The 13,374-nt window shown below is 59.4% G+C and overlaps 8 protein-coding genes across 8 annotated transcripts in view; 2 read left to right on the top strand and 6 right to left on the bottom strand.

Moving 5' to 3' along the window:
• The window catches only part of GGTG_13144 (hypothetical protein), a gene marked incomplete at its 5' end in the record, with an annotated part of 2,008 nt that extends 895 nt beyond the window's left edge, over positions 1 to 1,113 (bottom strand). The window contains 4 exons of the mRNA XM_009231046.1: positions 19 to 187; positions 263 to 405; positions 499 to 805; positions 988 to 1,113. Coding sequence (XP_009229310.1) covers positions 19 to 187; positions 263 to 405; positions 499 to 805; positions 988 to 1,113 — 745 coding nt within the window. The remainder of the gene's footprint in view (positions 1 to 18; positions 188 to 262; positions 406 to 498; positions 806 to 987) is intronic.
• A 606-nt stretch (positions 1,114 to 1,719) lies between these two features.
• On the top strand, positions 1,720 to 2,670 carry GGTG_13143 (hypothetical protein; the record flags this gene model as incomplete). Its single annotated transcript, XM_009231045.1, has 3 exons — positions 1,720 to 1,847; positions 1,900 to 2,295; positions 2,562 to 2,670. 3 exons carry the CDS (start codon positions 1,720 to 1,722, stop codon positions 2,668 to 2,670), a joined length of 633 nt encoding a protein of 210 aa, XP_009229309.1.
• A 357-nt stretch (positions 2,671 to 3,027) lies between these two features.
• On the bottom strand, positions 3,028 to 3,738 carry GGTG_13142 (hypothetical protein). The gene has a single exon (XM_009231044.1). The coding sequence runs from the start codon at positions 3,718 to 3,720 to the stop codon at positions 3,061 to 3,063; it is 660 nt and encodes a 219-aa protein (XP_009229308.1). The 5' UTR covers positions 3,721 to 3,738; the 3' UTR covers positions 3,028 to 3,060.
• A 469-nt stretch (positions 3,739 to 4,207) lies between these two features.
• On the bottom strand, positions 4,208 to 6,188 carry GGTG_13141 (hypothetical protein). Its single transcript, XM_009231043.1, has one exon. It carries the CDS (start codon positions 6,072 to 6,074, stop codon positions 4,377 to 4,379), a length of 1,698 nt encoding a protein of 565 aa, XP_009229307.1. The 5' UTR covers positions 6,075 to 6,188; the 3' UTR covers positions 4,208 to 4,376.
• Positions 6,189 to 7,217: 1,029 nt separating this feature from the next.
• Positions 7,218 to 8,565, bottom strand: GGTG_13140 (hypothetical protein; the record flags this gene model as incomplete). Its single annotated transcript, XM_009231042.1, has 5 exons — positions 7,218 to 7,426; positions 7,500 to 7,994; positions 8,064 to 8,149; positions 8,218 to 8,371; positions 8,471 to 8,565. The coding sequence occupies 5 exons, from the start codon at positions 8,563 to 8,565 to the stop codon at positions 7,279 to 7,281; spliced, it is 978 nt and encodes a 325-aa protein (XP_009229306.1). The 3' UTR covers positions 7,218 to 7,278.
• A 980-nt stretch (positions 8,566 to 9,545) lies between these two features.
• GGTG_13139 (hypothetical protein) lies at positions 9,546 to 10,434 on the bottom strand. Its single transcript, XM_009231041.1, has one exon. It carries the CDS (start codon positions 10,336 to 10,338, stop codon positions 9,895 to 9,897), a length of 444 nt encoding a protein of 147 aa, XP_009229305.1. The 5' UTR covers positions 10,339 to 10,434; the 3' UTR covers positions 9,546 to 9,894.
• A 411-nt stretch (positions 10,435 to 10,845) lies between these two features.
• On the bottom strand, positions 10,846 to 12,413 carry GGTG_13138 (alpha/beta hydrolase). The gene has a single exon (XM_009231040.1). The coding sequence runs from the start codon at positions 12,112 to 12,114 to the stop codon at positions 10,927 to 10,929; it is 1,188 nt and encodes a 395-aa protein (XP_009229304.1). The 5' UTR covers positions 12,115 to 12,413; the 3' UTR covers positions 10,846 to 10,926.
• A 266-nt stretch (positions 12,414 to 12,679) lies between these two features.
• Positions 12,680 to 13,323, top strand: GGTG_13137 (hypothetical protein; the record flags this gene model as incomplete). The annotated part of the gene is made up of 2 exons (XM_009231039.1): positions 12,680 to 13,092; positions 13,170 to 13,323. The coding sequence occupies 2 exons, from the start codon at positions 12,680 to 12,682 to the stop codon at positions 13,321 to 13,323; spliced, it is 567 nt and encodes a 188-aa protein (XP_009229303.1).
• Positions 13,324 to 13,374: the final 51 nt, after the last annotated feature.

Here is a 13,374-nt window from a genome sequence, read left to right as displayed (position 1 = left end):
GGGGAGGGAAAGACATACTGTGCAGGTGGTTCGCCCGCCCGACGTAGTGGCCAGGCACAACAGTGACAAAGCTGGCCACGCCCTTGCCGTTGGTTGCCTGAATGCCGCGGAGGGCCGAGTTTTTGATCTCCTCGGGCGCTGCAACCCCATTGCCATTGCCTTTGGAGACGACGCCGGTGTAGACGCCCTGCGAGAAGGTTCAAGGCTCGCGGGTTAGTAGTCATGACGCTTTCGCCCTCCAGATCGGCTTCCGAGAACTAACCGTGGAATTGCACCCCCAGAGCTCGACGTAGACGTCTGGGATTGGCTTGCAGGTCGAGACGTCGATGACGTTGACGTCAAGGTGAAGGACGACGCCCGGCGCCTTCTCGCGGATATCCTCGCGGATCAGCTCGCCTTGGACCCCTGCGCAAAGCCCGGACCCGTTTGTTTAATCGCAAGCTCGGACGGTTCGAGTCCTCTCCCACCACCTTGGAACACCCAAAGAAAGACACCTACAGAACGGGCCCTCGGTCACCTCTGGGTCGAGGACGCATCCGGCCCTCGCCTGCCGCTTGTCGAGCACGGGGCCGGACGGGTTCGCCAGGCCGAGGTCGCGACGGATGTTGCCGATCTTCTCCATGCGCCGGGAGAGCTCGCCCTCAAAGTGGCCGCTCTCCTCGAGGCTGCGCCGGCACGAGCCCATGGTCCGCCGCTGCGGGTTGTTGAGATGCTCCTCCCGCGCCCGGAACTCGGCCCGGACGTCGCCGCCGGGGTGCGCGAGGGCCGTCGCGGCAAGCCCCGCCAGGCCGAGATACGCCGCCCACTGGACCATGGTGTTAGGGGAAAGTGGTGTAGGGGGTGGATGGGTCGGGTTACTTCAAGCTACATATGTTAACCATGAAGGCCTCGACTTGGGTAGAGAGTGTACGGACAGCGAGGTGGAAGGGAGTGTGTAACGCAGCCTTTTAACGGCAATCTGTAGTGCAGTACCCGCCGACAGATGACGTTTCCGCCACGGGTAGCTGTTGCCATCTCCTCCTGTCGCCCGCCAACATCTTCCCGGACTCCATCGCCGTCCCGCCGACACCCCTCCTCGTCGCGGAGCATCCCACCTGGGTCCTCACCCAGCATCGAACCACTCACCGCCCGAGGGGCTGACGTATGCTTCGGCACATGCCAAAGGGGCGTCGAGTCCGCACTCTAGTGGCCGCGGCGCCTCCGCATCCGGGCGACGCTTTTAGGGGTGGTTGGAGCCCCCCTGACTGAGCTCCCGATCGAGGGGGACGGGCCTGGGCCATGCTCTTGGGCAGGACTGGAGGCCAAGACGTCAAATTTGAGTAGAGATGGGGTTTCACTGAGATGTCGATATTGCCGTTACGTCGCCCTCATTTGCGCGCTCCCGTCGCCCTGACTGCCGGGGAAATTTATCCGACCTCTCACACAGCGCGCATTGGCAACCAAGGATTCCCCCCGCCCTGCGGCAGCATTGGACGCGGTCGCAATGCCGATACATAAGCCTACTCAGTTGGTCGCTGTCACCCCATATCAGGAAGGTATCCTTCCCTGGCCAGGATCCTGGCACTGCATCGCAGCGTTACCTCTGGGCATGATATCCCGGATGGAGATTATTTGTGCCAAGGGTTGAGCTGATGGTTGGCCAAGGTGGGGGATTCTGCTTGGCTGCTGTGCCAATGTCGCACTCAGAATGAAGTCGCGGCTGGACTTCGGGATTTTGGGATGGAGGCAAGGGACAGGAACCTCCCGCTCCTTGGCCCAGGTCAGGGCCTCCGTTTCGATCGTCGCATCCACCGTCAGTTTTGCGGTCATGCCACCAGGATTGGGACCAGCTCCCGCCTGCGCCTGCAGTTAGCCTTCCCAGCCTCGATTGGATGACTTTGATAAAAGCATCAATTCTAGGGCCACGCTGAGCAGGCGGGGCATTAGGGACCCGTGGATCTCGACCAGCAAGTCCAAGAGGGTCTGCATCTCGGGCTCCAGGTCGCCACCCGGCCTGAACTGCTACGTTTACACCATTGACACCACGGCCAACCGCTTGGAAATGGTGGACGCTAAGGAGGCGTTCCAGAGCACCAATGGCAAGGACGGGAAGCCACTGGAGTATCCCAAGCCGGGCGGGAAGGAGGTCTCGGTCAAGAACAAGATCCCCTGGACCAGCATGTCAAGTGGGACATCCGCAGTGGCCACAAGCACAAGGGGACAGTTACGCGGGCCGAGTTTGAGAGGCCCAAGACCCCACCCGCCACTGGCGCCTAAGGCTGGCGAAAACCCACAAACGGGTCCCCGTTTGGACCCGTGGGTTTTGGGTCCGGCTTGGACCCAAAAACCCAATTAAGGACCCGTGCGTAAAAAATATTTATTATAATTATTTGTAAAAGTAAAAAATTTAAAGGTAATAACAAAGGTAATAACGCTTTAAACCCAGTTTTTTCGCTTGGACCCAAAAATTACCCAAAACCCAAAAGACCCAACCCAAAAATTACCCAAATTTTGGACCCATTACCCAGATGGACCCAAACCCAATGACCCAATACCTAAACGGGTCCTTGGGTTTCCGCCAGCCTTACCGGCGCCTCCAACAAACGCCCGGCTTCGCAGTCGCCCAAGGGATCCTCGCCCGAGAAGAACAACAAGCACTCCGTCCGCGTCCACCGCGCTTTCACGGGTTAGAGTACAGATTGTTGTTACTGGTTATGACATTAATAACGGCGGCCAGCTTGGCTTGCCTTGAGGTGTTCGGGTTATTTGATTTTTACGGCAATGTTTCTCGTCTTCTTTTTTCGGTTGTTTAACAGGCCCTCTCATGTCGACGAAATTCATCAGTTGCCTGGTACTCTTGCTCGACGATGTCATACGAAGGCGGTAAGCAGGAGAAGGTAGGAGATTATTTGGGTGGGAAAATTTGCCAATAGTAATTATCATAACATATCGGTTACTTACTGACGGCTTACCTGCAAACGTGGAAGAATTCATGGTTATCATCTGGAGCGATGTGCTCAACACTACATTGGCTGAAAACCGGTGGGGAAAGACACCCGAAGTAGCAACACAATTCGTCAACTAATACCGACTTTCGTTTTTACAACCTGAGTATGCCTCATCCAGCTTCCTGCGATTTCTCCAGAACTCCGTGGCCCACGTGTATTGCGGCAGTGCTTCGAACTCGCAGCCGAGGTGGCCTCTGAATAGCATAATGGCATCCTTCTTGGCCTGCTCTTCAGGGACATGGTGATGGGAGAATTCCGTGTCCCAAGTGAAGCTGGTGGTCTTCGTGCCGGTGCCTGGCTGCTGGCTGTGGACTAGGTGGAGGACGAAGCACGTGTCATAAATGGCACCAAAGGTCCGGATGATGTGCATGGACCAGCCGCCCTTGTCGTCCGGGTCCTCGAGCAGCAGGTCCCACTTGTCGTCCATGCTCCTCGACCTGAACCCGACCCTGAGCCTCTCCACGTCGGCGGCGCTGACGGGCACTTCCCATGGCACGGTGAGGGCCTCCTGCATGGGGTGCATCCGGTATCTGGTGCGCTCGACGATGGGCCTAAAGAACTCCTCCACCGACATCTCCGACAGCTGGGCCGGCATTTCCGGGCTCTCGCAGTCCGACCCGTCGTGGGAGGGTGAGGGGATTTCGACGTCGGAGTAGTTGTCGTTCTCGGCATTATCAGGCGGGGGCGCCATTCCGGCCGGCTCCTCGGACCGCGGGTTGCTGTGTGACGCCATCTCTGCCACCTTGTCGTCTGAGAGTGCGACTTGGGTGGATGGTTGCGAAATGGCGGGAGGTGAAAGGCTGCGAAAAGAAGCAGAATTACTGCATTGAGATCAAGCTCGTGGGGTGAAGAGGTGCTGCAGTCCTTTACACGTTGGAAGCCGTGAGGCTGCGCCACAGCTACCGTCCGTAATTAGCACTAGGCATGCACCTAGGCGACGCTTGCTGCGCCACTGCACACCAGCCCGATTTGAGGTAATCCTTCAAAAATGCAGCGGAGCCCGTGCCCCCACAAGGAGCCTTACTGCAATAATTTCAATGCTTCGAGACGAGGCCTATTCGATTTCCAGCAGCACAAAAATCGTTTCCCGAAGAGATATGGCTAGCGCAACGATGACGATAGCCGAATTTATTCCCGCCAGCAGGACCGACATCGGGGCCGCGGACAGAATCGGTCTGGACAGGCCTGCTCAAAGTGGCACTCACAGCATAACGAGGGCACTGGATTTGGCATTTAGTGTATGTGCATTTGTTGGTTGCTACTGATATCTATTGTTCCGTGTTGGCGCGACTCCTAAGATCCAAAAACAACAAAAAAGAATATGCTCGACGATGGCCGAAAGGTGTGGAAGGAAGAGGCAAAGTAGCGGTCCCAGGACGTATTACGAGATCAAATCAGCTCAAGCTTGAGCTTCCCACGCCCACGGTCCACGCAGGCCTGCAGCGCGTGCCCCTTGTCCTTGTCCAGGAGCGCGTTGCTCTTGTACTCGACCTCACCCTGGCACACCCTGACCTTGCACGCGCCGCAGCCGCCGGCCTTGCACGAGAAGGCGATCTCGAAGCCCGCCTCGTTGAGCACCTCGAGCAGGGTCCTGTTGGACGGCACGGCCAGGTCCGCGCGCCGGTTCAAGTCCGGGTCCTCGACCTCCACCTCAAACGACTCGCCGAGGCCGCCCCCCGCGCCGCCGCCGCCGCCAAAGTCCTCAAAGTGCACCATGTGCTCCGGGTAGCCGAGCGCCGAAGTAACGCGCGCGCACTCGGCCATCAGGCCCGCCGGCCCGCACGAGAAGATGCGGGCGGCCGGAGGAGCGTCGGGGCCGCTGCCGTCGAGCTTCGGGATGACCTTGGCCAGCTCGAGGCGCTCGCCCCGGGACGAGGCGTACAAGGTCGTCTTGCCCGCGGGCAGCCGGTCCAGGAACGCGGCCTCCTCCGGGCTCCTGACGGCGTAGTGGACGTGGTACGGCAGGCCCTTGTCCTCCCAGAGCCTGATGGAGGGCAGGAACGCCGTGATGCCGATGCCGCCGACGACGAGGACGCGGGGCGCGGACTCGTCGCACCGGGAGTCGTTCTCGACCGCGCGCGGGTTCCCGCCCGGCGCCATCCCGCTCTCGTCGCCCACCTTGAGCGAGCGGTGGATGTACGCCGACCCGCCCCGCGATTGGCGGTCGAGGGCGACGCCGAGGGTGAAGCGCGACAGGTCGCCGTCGACGACGGAGTAGGACCGCGAGATGGGGGCCGACTCCGGGCCGAAGCTGATCTGCGCAAAGGCATAAGGGTCGAACTGCATATTGGCGAACTCGCCCCCGCCCTGCAGCTCGAACGTGAGCTGCCTGACGCGCGGCGTGACGAGCCGGGCGTCGACCAGCCTGTACTTCTTGGGGCCCTCGCGCAGCCGGTTCGTGGCGAGCCCCACGAACGCGTCCGTTAGGGGCAGCCCCGTGCACTCGGCCAGGAGGTCAAAGGGCGCGTTGCGGGCCTTGATGACGCGCTGCACGTTCGGGACGGACCAGCGCGGGTGTGGGCGGCTGACCAGAGAGATGGCGTCGCCCTTGCAGACGTAGCCCGTCTGCTTCACGCGGTAGTTCCACCCCACACGCGCCGTCTTGATGGTGCGGCCTAGGGCGCGCTCCCACTTGAAGCGCGCGTTGATCCTGTGGCACGGGTGCCGCGGCTCGCTGACCTCGAGTTGGACGTCGGCGCCGACCTGGAACACGTCGCCGATGCAGACATTGTGCTCGCTCAGGACTGTCGTGATCAGGTTCTCGCCGTACGCCCCTGGCGCGTACAGCTCCGGCTCCGGGCACCTCTCGGCGCGCCAGCTGGGGTAGTGCTCCGGGTCGTACTGGTGGACGGCGCGCTCGAGCCCGCCGTGCTCCCTGTACACGTGCTCGTCGCCGGTGAAGCCAGTCTTGGTGCAGAAGACGGGCCCGTCCTGTTCCTGCTTGTAAATGGCGGACGTGATCTCCCCCGAGAGGGCGCGTTCTTTGACCCGGCCCACCCGTACCTGCAGCACAACCCCCGGCGCGGGCCAGGGTGCTTCATCCAGCTCCGTCACGGTCTCCTTGAGGATATTCCGGGTCGAGGCCATTGCTGCAGTAGAATGAGCAAGCGGACTGGGGCTTTTTTCGGACGTGGGGATTCTTAGGTCCGAGGTCTTTATCTTGATGGGCTTAATAGGTCCCGCGCTGGTGGATTAGTCGACAGAACCTGTGGATCGCCCGCCGGCTAGGAGCTCCCGGTCCGATCGGTCTGGGGGGTACCTAGGTAGATGCTTGGTAGGTGGTGCGTAGCACTTGGCTGTCCGCATCAGGGGCTGGCGCTTATACCGCAATCTTTATATGAATGGTGCCGCCAACAAGGACAATAGGCAACTAAGATAAAGGCGCCCATTTGGACACCCATTCCTTCCTAGCTCCTCACCTTTGTCTTCCCCTCATCGATGGGCACCGGCATGACTAAGACATGGCGTCGTGCCGCTATGCCCTGGGAGTCATACCAAAAAGGCTCGCCGACGTTGCGGGAAAAAGTCTCTCGGCACAGGCGAGTATACGCATGGCCCGCGAATTTATATCGTCTGTACCGGACATGCGATTCTTCATGTCTTCTATCCTGTCGCCCTATTGTGCTAACAAGCGATCGGCTTCCATGGCGAGCCCTCATGAAGGCCGGTCTTATTCCTTCGCCAGATGACAGTGAGGGTCTGGGGAGTCAGGCCAAGGTCTCGGCTGACCTAGCGGATATCCCGGGGAACAGGGTGGGGAAGCTTACGCTTGAAGAGCATGACCCGATAACGCTATCCGACCCGCGGCATCTTCCCCGCGGTGTCGACTAGCGAGCGGCCCGAGGGTGGATATACATTCGCTGAAAGGCACCGTGAAGATCGAGCCAAGTCGGTTTCTGCGAATTACCCGCGACAGCATGAGAGGCTACCGTACCAGACGACAGGGCATGCAATGGAGATCGGGCGCGTCATGCCCCACCGCCCGAGTCGTTGTCATCTGCCCCTCGTCAAACCCTGCCCTCATTGCGGGCGATTGCGCCTGGTGGTGGACTCGAGGGCACGACAGGGACCAGGACCGCTGGCTCGGATGCGGAAATCAGGGTTGAAAGAGCACAAGGGAAAAAAATGTGGAGCGAGAGGGCTTCTTTTTGTATTCACACAATAAAGCATTTACCTAGTAGACCAACCCTCGCAGCTGGAGCAGTTCATGGCAAACAAGAGTCTGTCATCGTCATTTCTACCTTCCAAATTGATCCCGACAGCCCGCTGCCTGTCGACGGCCACCTCTCGATCAGGGCTCGACATATTCGTAGCACAGATAATCTCCCTGGATGTTCAGCACGTCCGCGATTGTCTTGTTGGGGGAATTACCAAACATGTTGAGCACATGGCCAAGCGTCGTCTCGGTGCCCGGGTCGCCGTCGGCGCCGGTGGGAGCTCTAACGGCAACGAAGCAGGACGTGTCAGCAGGTGCTCGTCCAAGCCATAGAAACACAGACAAGAGATACTTACGGCATGCCCGGCGGCCGGATGTTGAACCCGTTGGCCCGCTCGACGCCGATATTGCCGCCGCTGATGGTCGAGGTCCGCACGGCCCGATTCTGCTTTTGCCAGTCCCAGTACAGCTTGTCGAGCCAGGTGTGGTGCAGGTAGAAGAGCGGGTCGCCGGGGCTGGAGATGGGGTTGAGCATTTGGCGGCCGACGCCGCCGTGGCCGCCGCCGTGCGGCTGGCCCTCGATGCAGTTCCAGGCGCGGTTCCACGACTCCTGGCGCAGGCAGTTGTCGACGCTCGCCTGCGAGGATCCTAGGCTCATGAAGTCGTTGATGGCCCGGTCGATGCAGTGGTTCGTCACCTGGTAGCCGGGGCCGAGCGAGTTGGTGTAGTTGGCAAAGGGCCCGTCCGTGATACAGCCGTCGCTGCGCCGCCCGTTGCCGCCGAAGCCGTGCACCGGGTCGAAGACGACCGATTTGGCGAAGCGGCCCGCGTCCAGCTGCTCTTGCCAGTACCTGGTCTCGCGTTGCGCCGTCAGCGTAGGACAGAGGTCATGCGGCCTATCGCGTCGTTTGTGGACTCACGGCTGGTATCCCTTGTACCCACACTCGTCTCGCAGAGCAGTCTCGTGGGCGAGCATCATGAGGCGATGGAAGGGGAGAAAGGCTCCCTGTATGGTGATGCTTAGTCGCGTTTGGTTTATTGGATGCTGCCACTGTCCTAGCGGGCCATACGAACCACAAAGTGCGTCGCCCACGCTTGAAGCTGATGGATCGCTTGGAGCTCGTCGAACCGGGTCTTGGCGCCAGGAAGCCCGAGCCGCGCCGGCTTCTTCATCAGACACAGCTCCGCATTGATGTATTCGAGCTTTGTCTCGTTGCTCAGCTTGTGCCTGCCGATGTGGATTCCCAACGCTGTCAGTGTGCCAACTTCCACGTCCCGGACTCGCCATAGCCCATCGTAAGACCAACGTCATCCGCGCCAGACTCACCACGCAAAGCGCTGTGCCGGCTTGGTACACGGTGCGCCAGCCGCAAGGGCCGACAGCCCCGCGAGGGCAACAAGGAGACCACGGAGGGGAGTCATTGGGAAGATGACGGAAGGATTACGGCCTGGCGAAGAGGGACACGAGAGACGTGTTGGAGCACACAATCCATGGCATACGTTTACGCAGAACAGCCCCAACTATATAACTAACATACAGACCACGGCGCCGGCTGTGGGCTCGCCCTAGCGATGGAGTATGGCGAAGTGTAGACGCATGTCGACGAGAACGCGTCAGTCGGCGGGGCTGGCCTCGTGTGCTCGCGTCCGGGCCCGGATAGTGCAACCTATAAAACAGCGGCCGTTGGTCATCAATTATTGCGGTTTAATTGCCACCGGGATGGACAGGAAACGGCGGGCTGCATTGAGGGGGCAGAGGGTCCCGGAGACGGGTGGCTGGTCGCATTGAGGCGCCGGTACACGTACGCATGCGAGTAACGACGGCAGCACACTGAAGCTTGGCAATAAGCGCCAGCTCCCGGTTTACTTCTTGCAACAGCCGTGCGGCTACCCAAGGTAGGCACGCCCATCACAAAAAAGACAGCGGTCTTACAGGAGGTCCCAAAGATTTAGTGAAATTGTTCATGCCATAAGCGTTCCTATTTTTTTCCCTGTTATTATTGCTATGGTTATTCCTATGGTTATTCGTGTTTTTATTCATGTTCCTATTCCTCGAGGGAGCTGTCATTTCTTTCCCGGTGGGCGTGGTAGGCTACGACCAATAAGTCCTACGCCCACCCTTCGTTCTAGATCGGTGCGTATTGGAAACTGCCGCAGATCGCTGCCACACCTGGGCCCGAGGAGCGGGTGCAGCAAAAGGTAGTTTAAATATCGCCCCGAAGTAGAGCGGGAGCCTCCGCATTGTGCGGGGAGGCTGCGCGGCAGTCTGCTTGTCCCGCCTATTTAGCCAAAGTGTACTTATAGCCTACCTGCAGGTGTTTGCCGAGCATAGCAGCGAGGAAAGGGGGTTGCCTCCGGGAAGAAGCTCGGCATGCAAGTAGACCCGAGCGCGAGATACTTGGGGAGAAACGGGACGGAACTTGACAGGAAATGATGAGAGTGTGGTTGGGCGTCAGGTGATCCAAAGAGCAGTGGCCAGGATTTAAGAAACCGATTCTCTTTGTCAATAGGAGTAAGAATGGCACATCGCGAGAGAAACGACTGATGGAAAACAAGCATAAAAAACAAGAAAGAAAACACCAAAACGCCCTACCATGCCGCAAGACGTACGCACACACTCTTGGTACTGTGAGCCCCCGAATCTCGATCTGTAAACCTTGGTTAGTAGCCCGCCAGGCTGGGAGTGATACTGCCATTAAACGGGATAGCGAAACTGTTGCCCCTGGAGCTGGCATCCCGCCTGTCGATTCTTTAGGCCCAATTCCGCTTCTGCTCCTGTTGTTGCTGCCGTTGCTGAGCCTGCCAGTCCTGCCCCTTCTGCTGCCATTGCTGATTGGGGTTAGTCGGCTGCTGCTGGCCTTGGTTGGGCTGCTGCTGGCCGTAGTTGGGCTGCCCGCGATAAGACCCCTCGAGGTAGTAGTTGTGCGCGTTGATTGCCGGCGACGACCCGGCGTTGATGTTGTTGGTGTTGGTGGCCTGCGAGTTGGAGTTTCCGCCGCTGCCTCCTTGGCCACCCTGGGCCTGACCGCCCTTGCCGCCCTCGGAGTTGGAGCTGATGGGACCGATGCTGTTGTTGCCGCCCGAGTTATTGCCGCCCGAGTTGTTGCCGCCAGAGACGTCGGTGTTCTCGCCCTTCATGTCCTGGTTCCCCCCCGTGTTCTGACCCGAGTTTTTGGTGTCCTGGTTGCCACCCATGTTCTGCCCGGTGTTCTTGCCACTGTTTTTGCCCGGATGGTCGAGTACATGCTGGTTGCTGTCTGGATGTGGGCGGCTTGAGGTATTGAGAGATCGATCTGGGCTGTGCCGAGTGGTCGCAGCCATGACTGCAGCCGCCTGAGGGAGGTCCCATGCAGGCGCGTAGTCGCGGCTTCCCCAACGGGAAGGCAGGATAAATGACATTGAAAGGCTGTGTCACGCAACAGTCAATGTCAGCCAAGAGCGCGCATACAAGCTGTAATCATGACCTGACTGGGAAGGGAGCTTTACTCGGGGATGACAGTGTTTGTAAGTGCGTAAGGGTGTTGGTTGTAACCAAGGATCCCAGGCTGTTGACGTCTGTAGATGAGTTTGGCTGGTCCCATTAACGTTGCTGACAGCATCGAGTTGAGCCAGGCTGTTCGTGTTCGTGCTCTTCCATGTCTTGCAATAATTTTCTCCGACTCGTGGACAAAGTGGCCCAGGGTTCTAGACACCTGCGGAAGGTCGGCACATGGGCAAACGTTGTAATTGCTTATGGTTTCTATTTCTATGTCTATCGCTCAAAATGAATGCAAACGCTCTGATCTAAGCCTTGAGGAAGTTCTCAATGGCCTGGGTAAAGCCGGCCGGGTCTTGCAGCGGCGCAAAGTGGCTAACGCCCTTGAGCGTCACCAGCTTGCTGCCCTTGATGGACTGGCTCAGGCGCTTCGCGACGCCGAGCGCCACGGCCTCCTCGTGCTCGGCCTCGGCGACCGTCACCTTCTTGCCGTCGATCTTGGCGAGCACGTCGGGCCCGAACTGCGGCAGCGACGCCTCCATGACGCTGACCTTTGTGGCGAAGGACGTGAAGCTGGCCTTGGGCTGCAGCGCCGCGTACTCCTTGCCGGAGCGGGCCACGAACTCGGAGAAGACGGCGGTGCTGCTGAAGGTGGCGTTGGTGTCCGAGGGCAGGGCCGTGGCGCCGAACAGGAAGGCCTTCTCGATGCTGGGCGCGATCTTGGGGTTCAGCAGCGCCGCCATGGTGGTGATGCCGCCGTCCGACCAGCCGACCATGACGCTCTTGGTCACGCCCGCCTGCTTGAGCAGCGCGTCCGTGTCCTGGGCGAACATGTCAAAGGTGAACTTGTCGTCGGCCCCAAAGGTGCTGCGGCCGTGGCCGCGGCGGTCGAGGGCGATGACGTAGTGGCCGTTGGCGACGAGGCGCTTGATGACGTCGCCAAAGTAGGCGCTGTACCCGAGGCCGCCGTGGTCCATGACGATGGGGGTGACGCCGGCCTTTTCGTTGTACTTTTGCATCCACAGGTCGACGCCGTTGATCTTGGTCGTCGCCGTCGAGATGGGCGCCGGCAGCTCGGGCGTCGGCGGCAGGGTCAGCCACACGGGCTTGGCCGCCTGGCGCGGGATCGAGGCGCCCTGGACGGCCATGGCCGAGGCCGCAGCGAGGGCGAGTGTGAAGAAGGAAACCATGTTGGCGGGTTGGTTTTGCTGGTCTTGAATGAAGGTCTTGAATGAAGGACTGTGTGGCTCGCAAGAACGGACAGTAAGGAAAGGAAAAGAGAGTGCGGAAGCAGGAGGCCAAGCGGCAAATGAAGGAATGCTCTCGCGGATCTGGCGATGGGGGAAAAGACCAACTCCAAGCCTCGACAACGGCGAACAAGTCGTCTTTTTATCGACGGCACGGTGAGGCGACATGGTACCATCTCGCTCCCCTGACCTGACTCTGTCATGGCCAGGGTGAAGCCTGTAGCTCCGGCCATGACCGCCGTCTGTCATGTTCGCCTGCTAAGCCCCGCCAAGGGCAGGGAGCCAGGGCCAATTTGACTTTGCGCGTCAGGGTTCAAGCCACGCACCAACTGAGAAAAAAGTTCGAACCGCAAAAAAGGGGCTCCCATATCAAAGTCGATTAACACCACCAAAAAAAAGCAATAACTGTAACTATATCCAAATTAATGGGCAGTTATTTTGCCTTCGCTTTTTATTATTGGCGAAAAAATCCGTGCTGTTTTGAGCGTATTATGATGCTTTGGCATGTTGTAATTGAATTTGATTGAGTTTGTTTTGATCTTTTTTTGCGTTAGAGTTTGGGTGGGGAAAAGCATTTTGCGGTTCGGAATTTTTTTTTTCAGTTGGTGCCACGGACGGCAGAGCCGAGAGGTCAGGAACTGGCCCAATGGGAGAGGCGCACGCCCAACTCCCCCGCATTCAGTGCCAGGTCCCTGGCGGCCACGCCTGGCCCCAGCCACTCACACCCAAAATAGGTAAAACTCTCCCTTTCTGTGCCTGTCGGATCGGCGCCTGCCGACCTGCCTAATTCCGACCGAAGTGCCGACCCTGTCTGATGCAAGCCGACGATCCTCAGCCGCCATTATGTCGAGCTGCGGGTCTGCTTCTGGCCATGGACAGCCATGGACACAAGGGCCGTGACGCCAGGTTCGAAAAGGCAGCGGCGGACGCAAACTACCAACAAATCAACGTCTCGTGGCGACGCGACAACACCCCTCGAACCCGGAGGTTATCAGATGACAGCCGCGTGCCTGCATGTTTTACTCTCCGCACCTTGGCTCTTCACATGGCCCAACGTTGCAGCCGCGGGGGGCGAGACAAGACACGACCGCTGCAGACCGTCCACATACACGAGGGCTACACCCCCTCACGCGAGCCGGAGCCGGTTCGGCAACCTGGTCGCCCAGCAGACGACCCGCTGCCGATCACCTCGCCTTGGCCTCCAGTCTTCTCCGGTCCAGGCAGGTGGTATGCCCTCCTACCCCGCCGACCGGGGGGGTCGCCAGTCGGCCCTGTTTTCTCCAATTCCAGAACCGCCTGTCCAGTCGCACCGCCGCCGCAACCACCCTTTATGGTCTTCATATAAGTGTTGGCGTCACGCGGCGGTTGGGCCATGGTTTGCTCGACGCGGATTGGCCCACGGGCCGGGGAGAGGGCACGTCTTGTCGACGGCGCGACGCACCACGCGACCGTGAGTAACAGCAACCCATGTAACGTGGGGGAGGGGAAAAAAGCAAAACAAAAAAAAAC

This window comes from Gaeumannomyces tritici (genome assembly GCF_000145635.1).
Source record: "Gaeumannomyces tritici R3-111a-1 unplaced genomic scaffold supercont2.10, whole genome shotgun sequence".
Lineage (NCBI taxonomy): Eukaryota > Fungi > Ascomycota > Sordariomycetes > Magnaporthales > Magnaporthaceae > Gaeumannomyces > Gaeumannomyces tritici.
This window is presented reverse-complemented; position numbering and strand designations above follow the sequence as displayed.

Coding starts and splice junctions, on each gene's coding strand:
- GGTG_13142 (XM_009231044.1), bottom strand. CDS start 3,720: ATGGCGTCACACAGCAACCCGCGGTCCGAGGAGCCGGCCGGAATGGCG.
- GGTG_13141 (XM_009231043.1), bottom strand. CDS start 6,074: ATGGCCTCGACCCGGAATATCCTCAAGGAGACCGTGACGGAGCTGGAT.
- GGTG_13139 (XM_009231041.1), bottom strand. CDS start 10,338: ATGGGTGGCAACCAGGACACCAAAAACTCGGGTCAGAACACGGGGGGG.
- GGTG_13138 (XM_009231040.1), bottom strand. CDS start 12,114: ATGACAGACGGCGGTCATGGCCGGAGCTACAGGCTTCACCCTGGCCAT.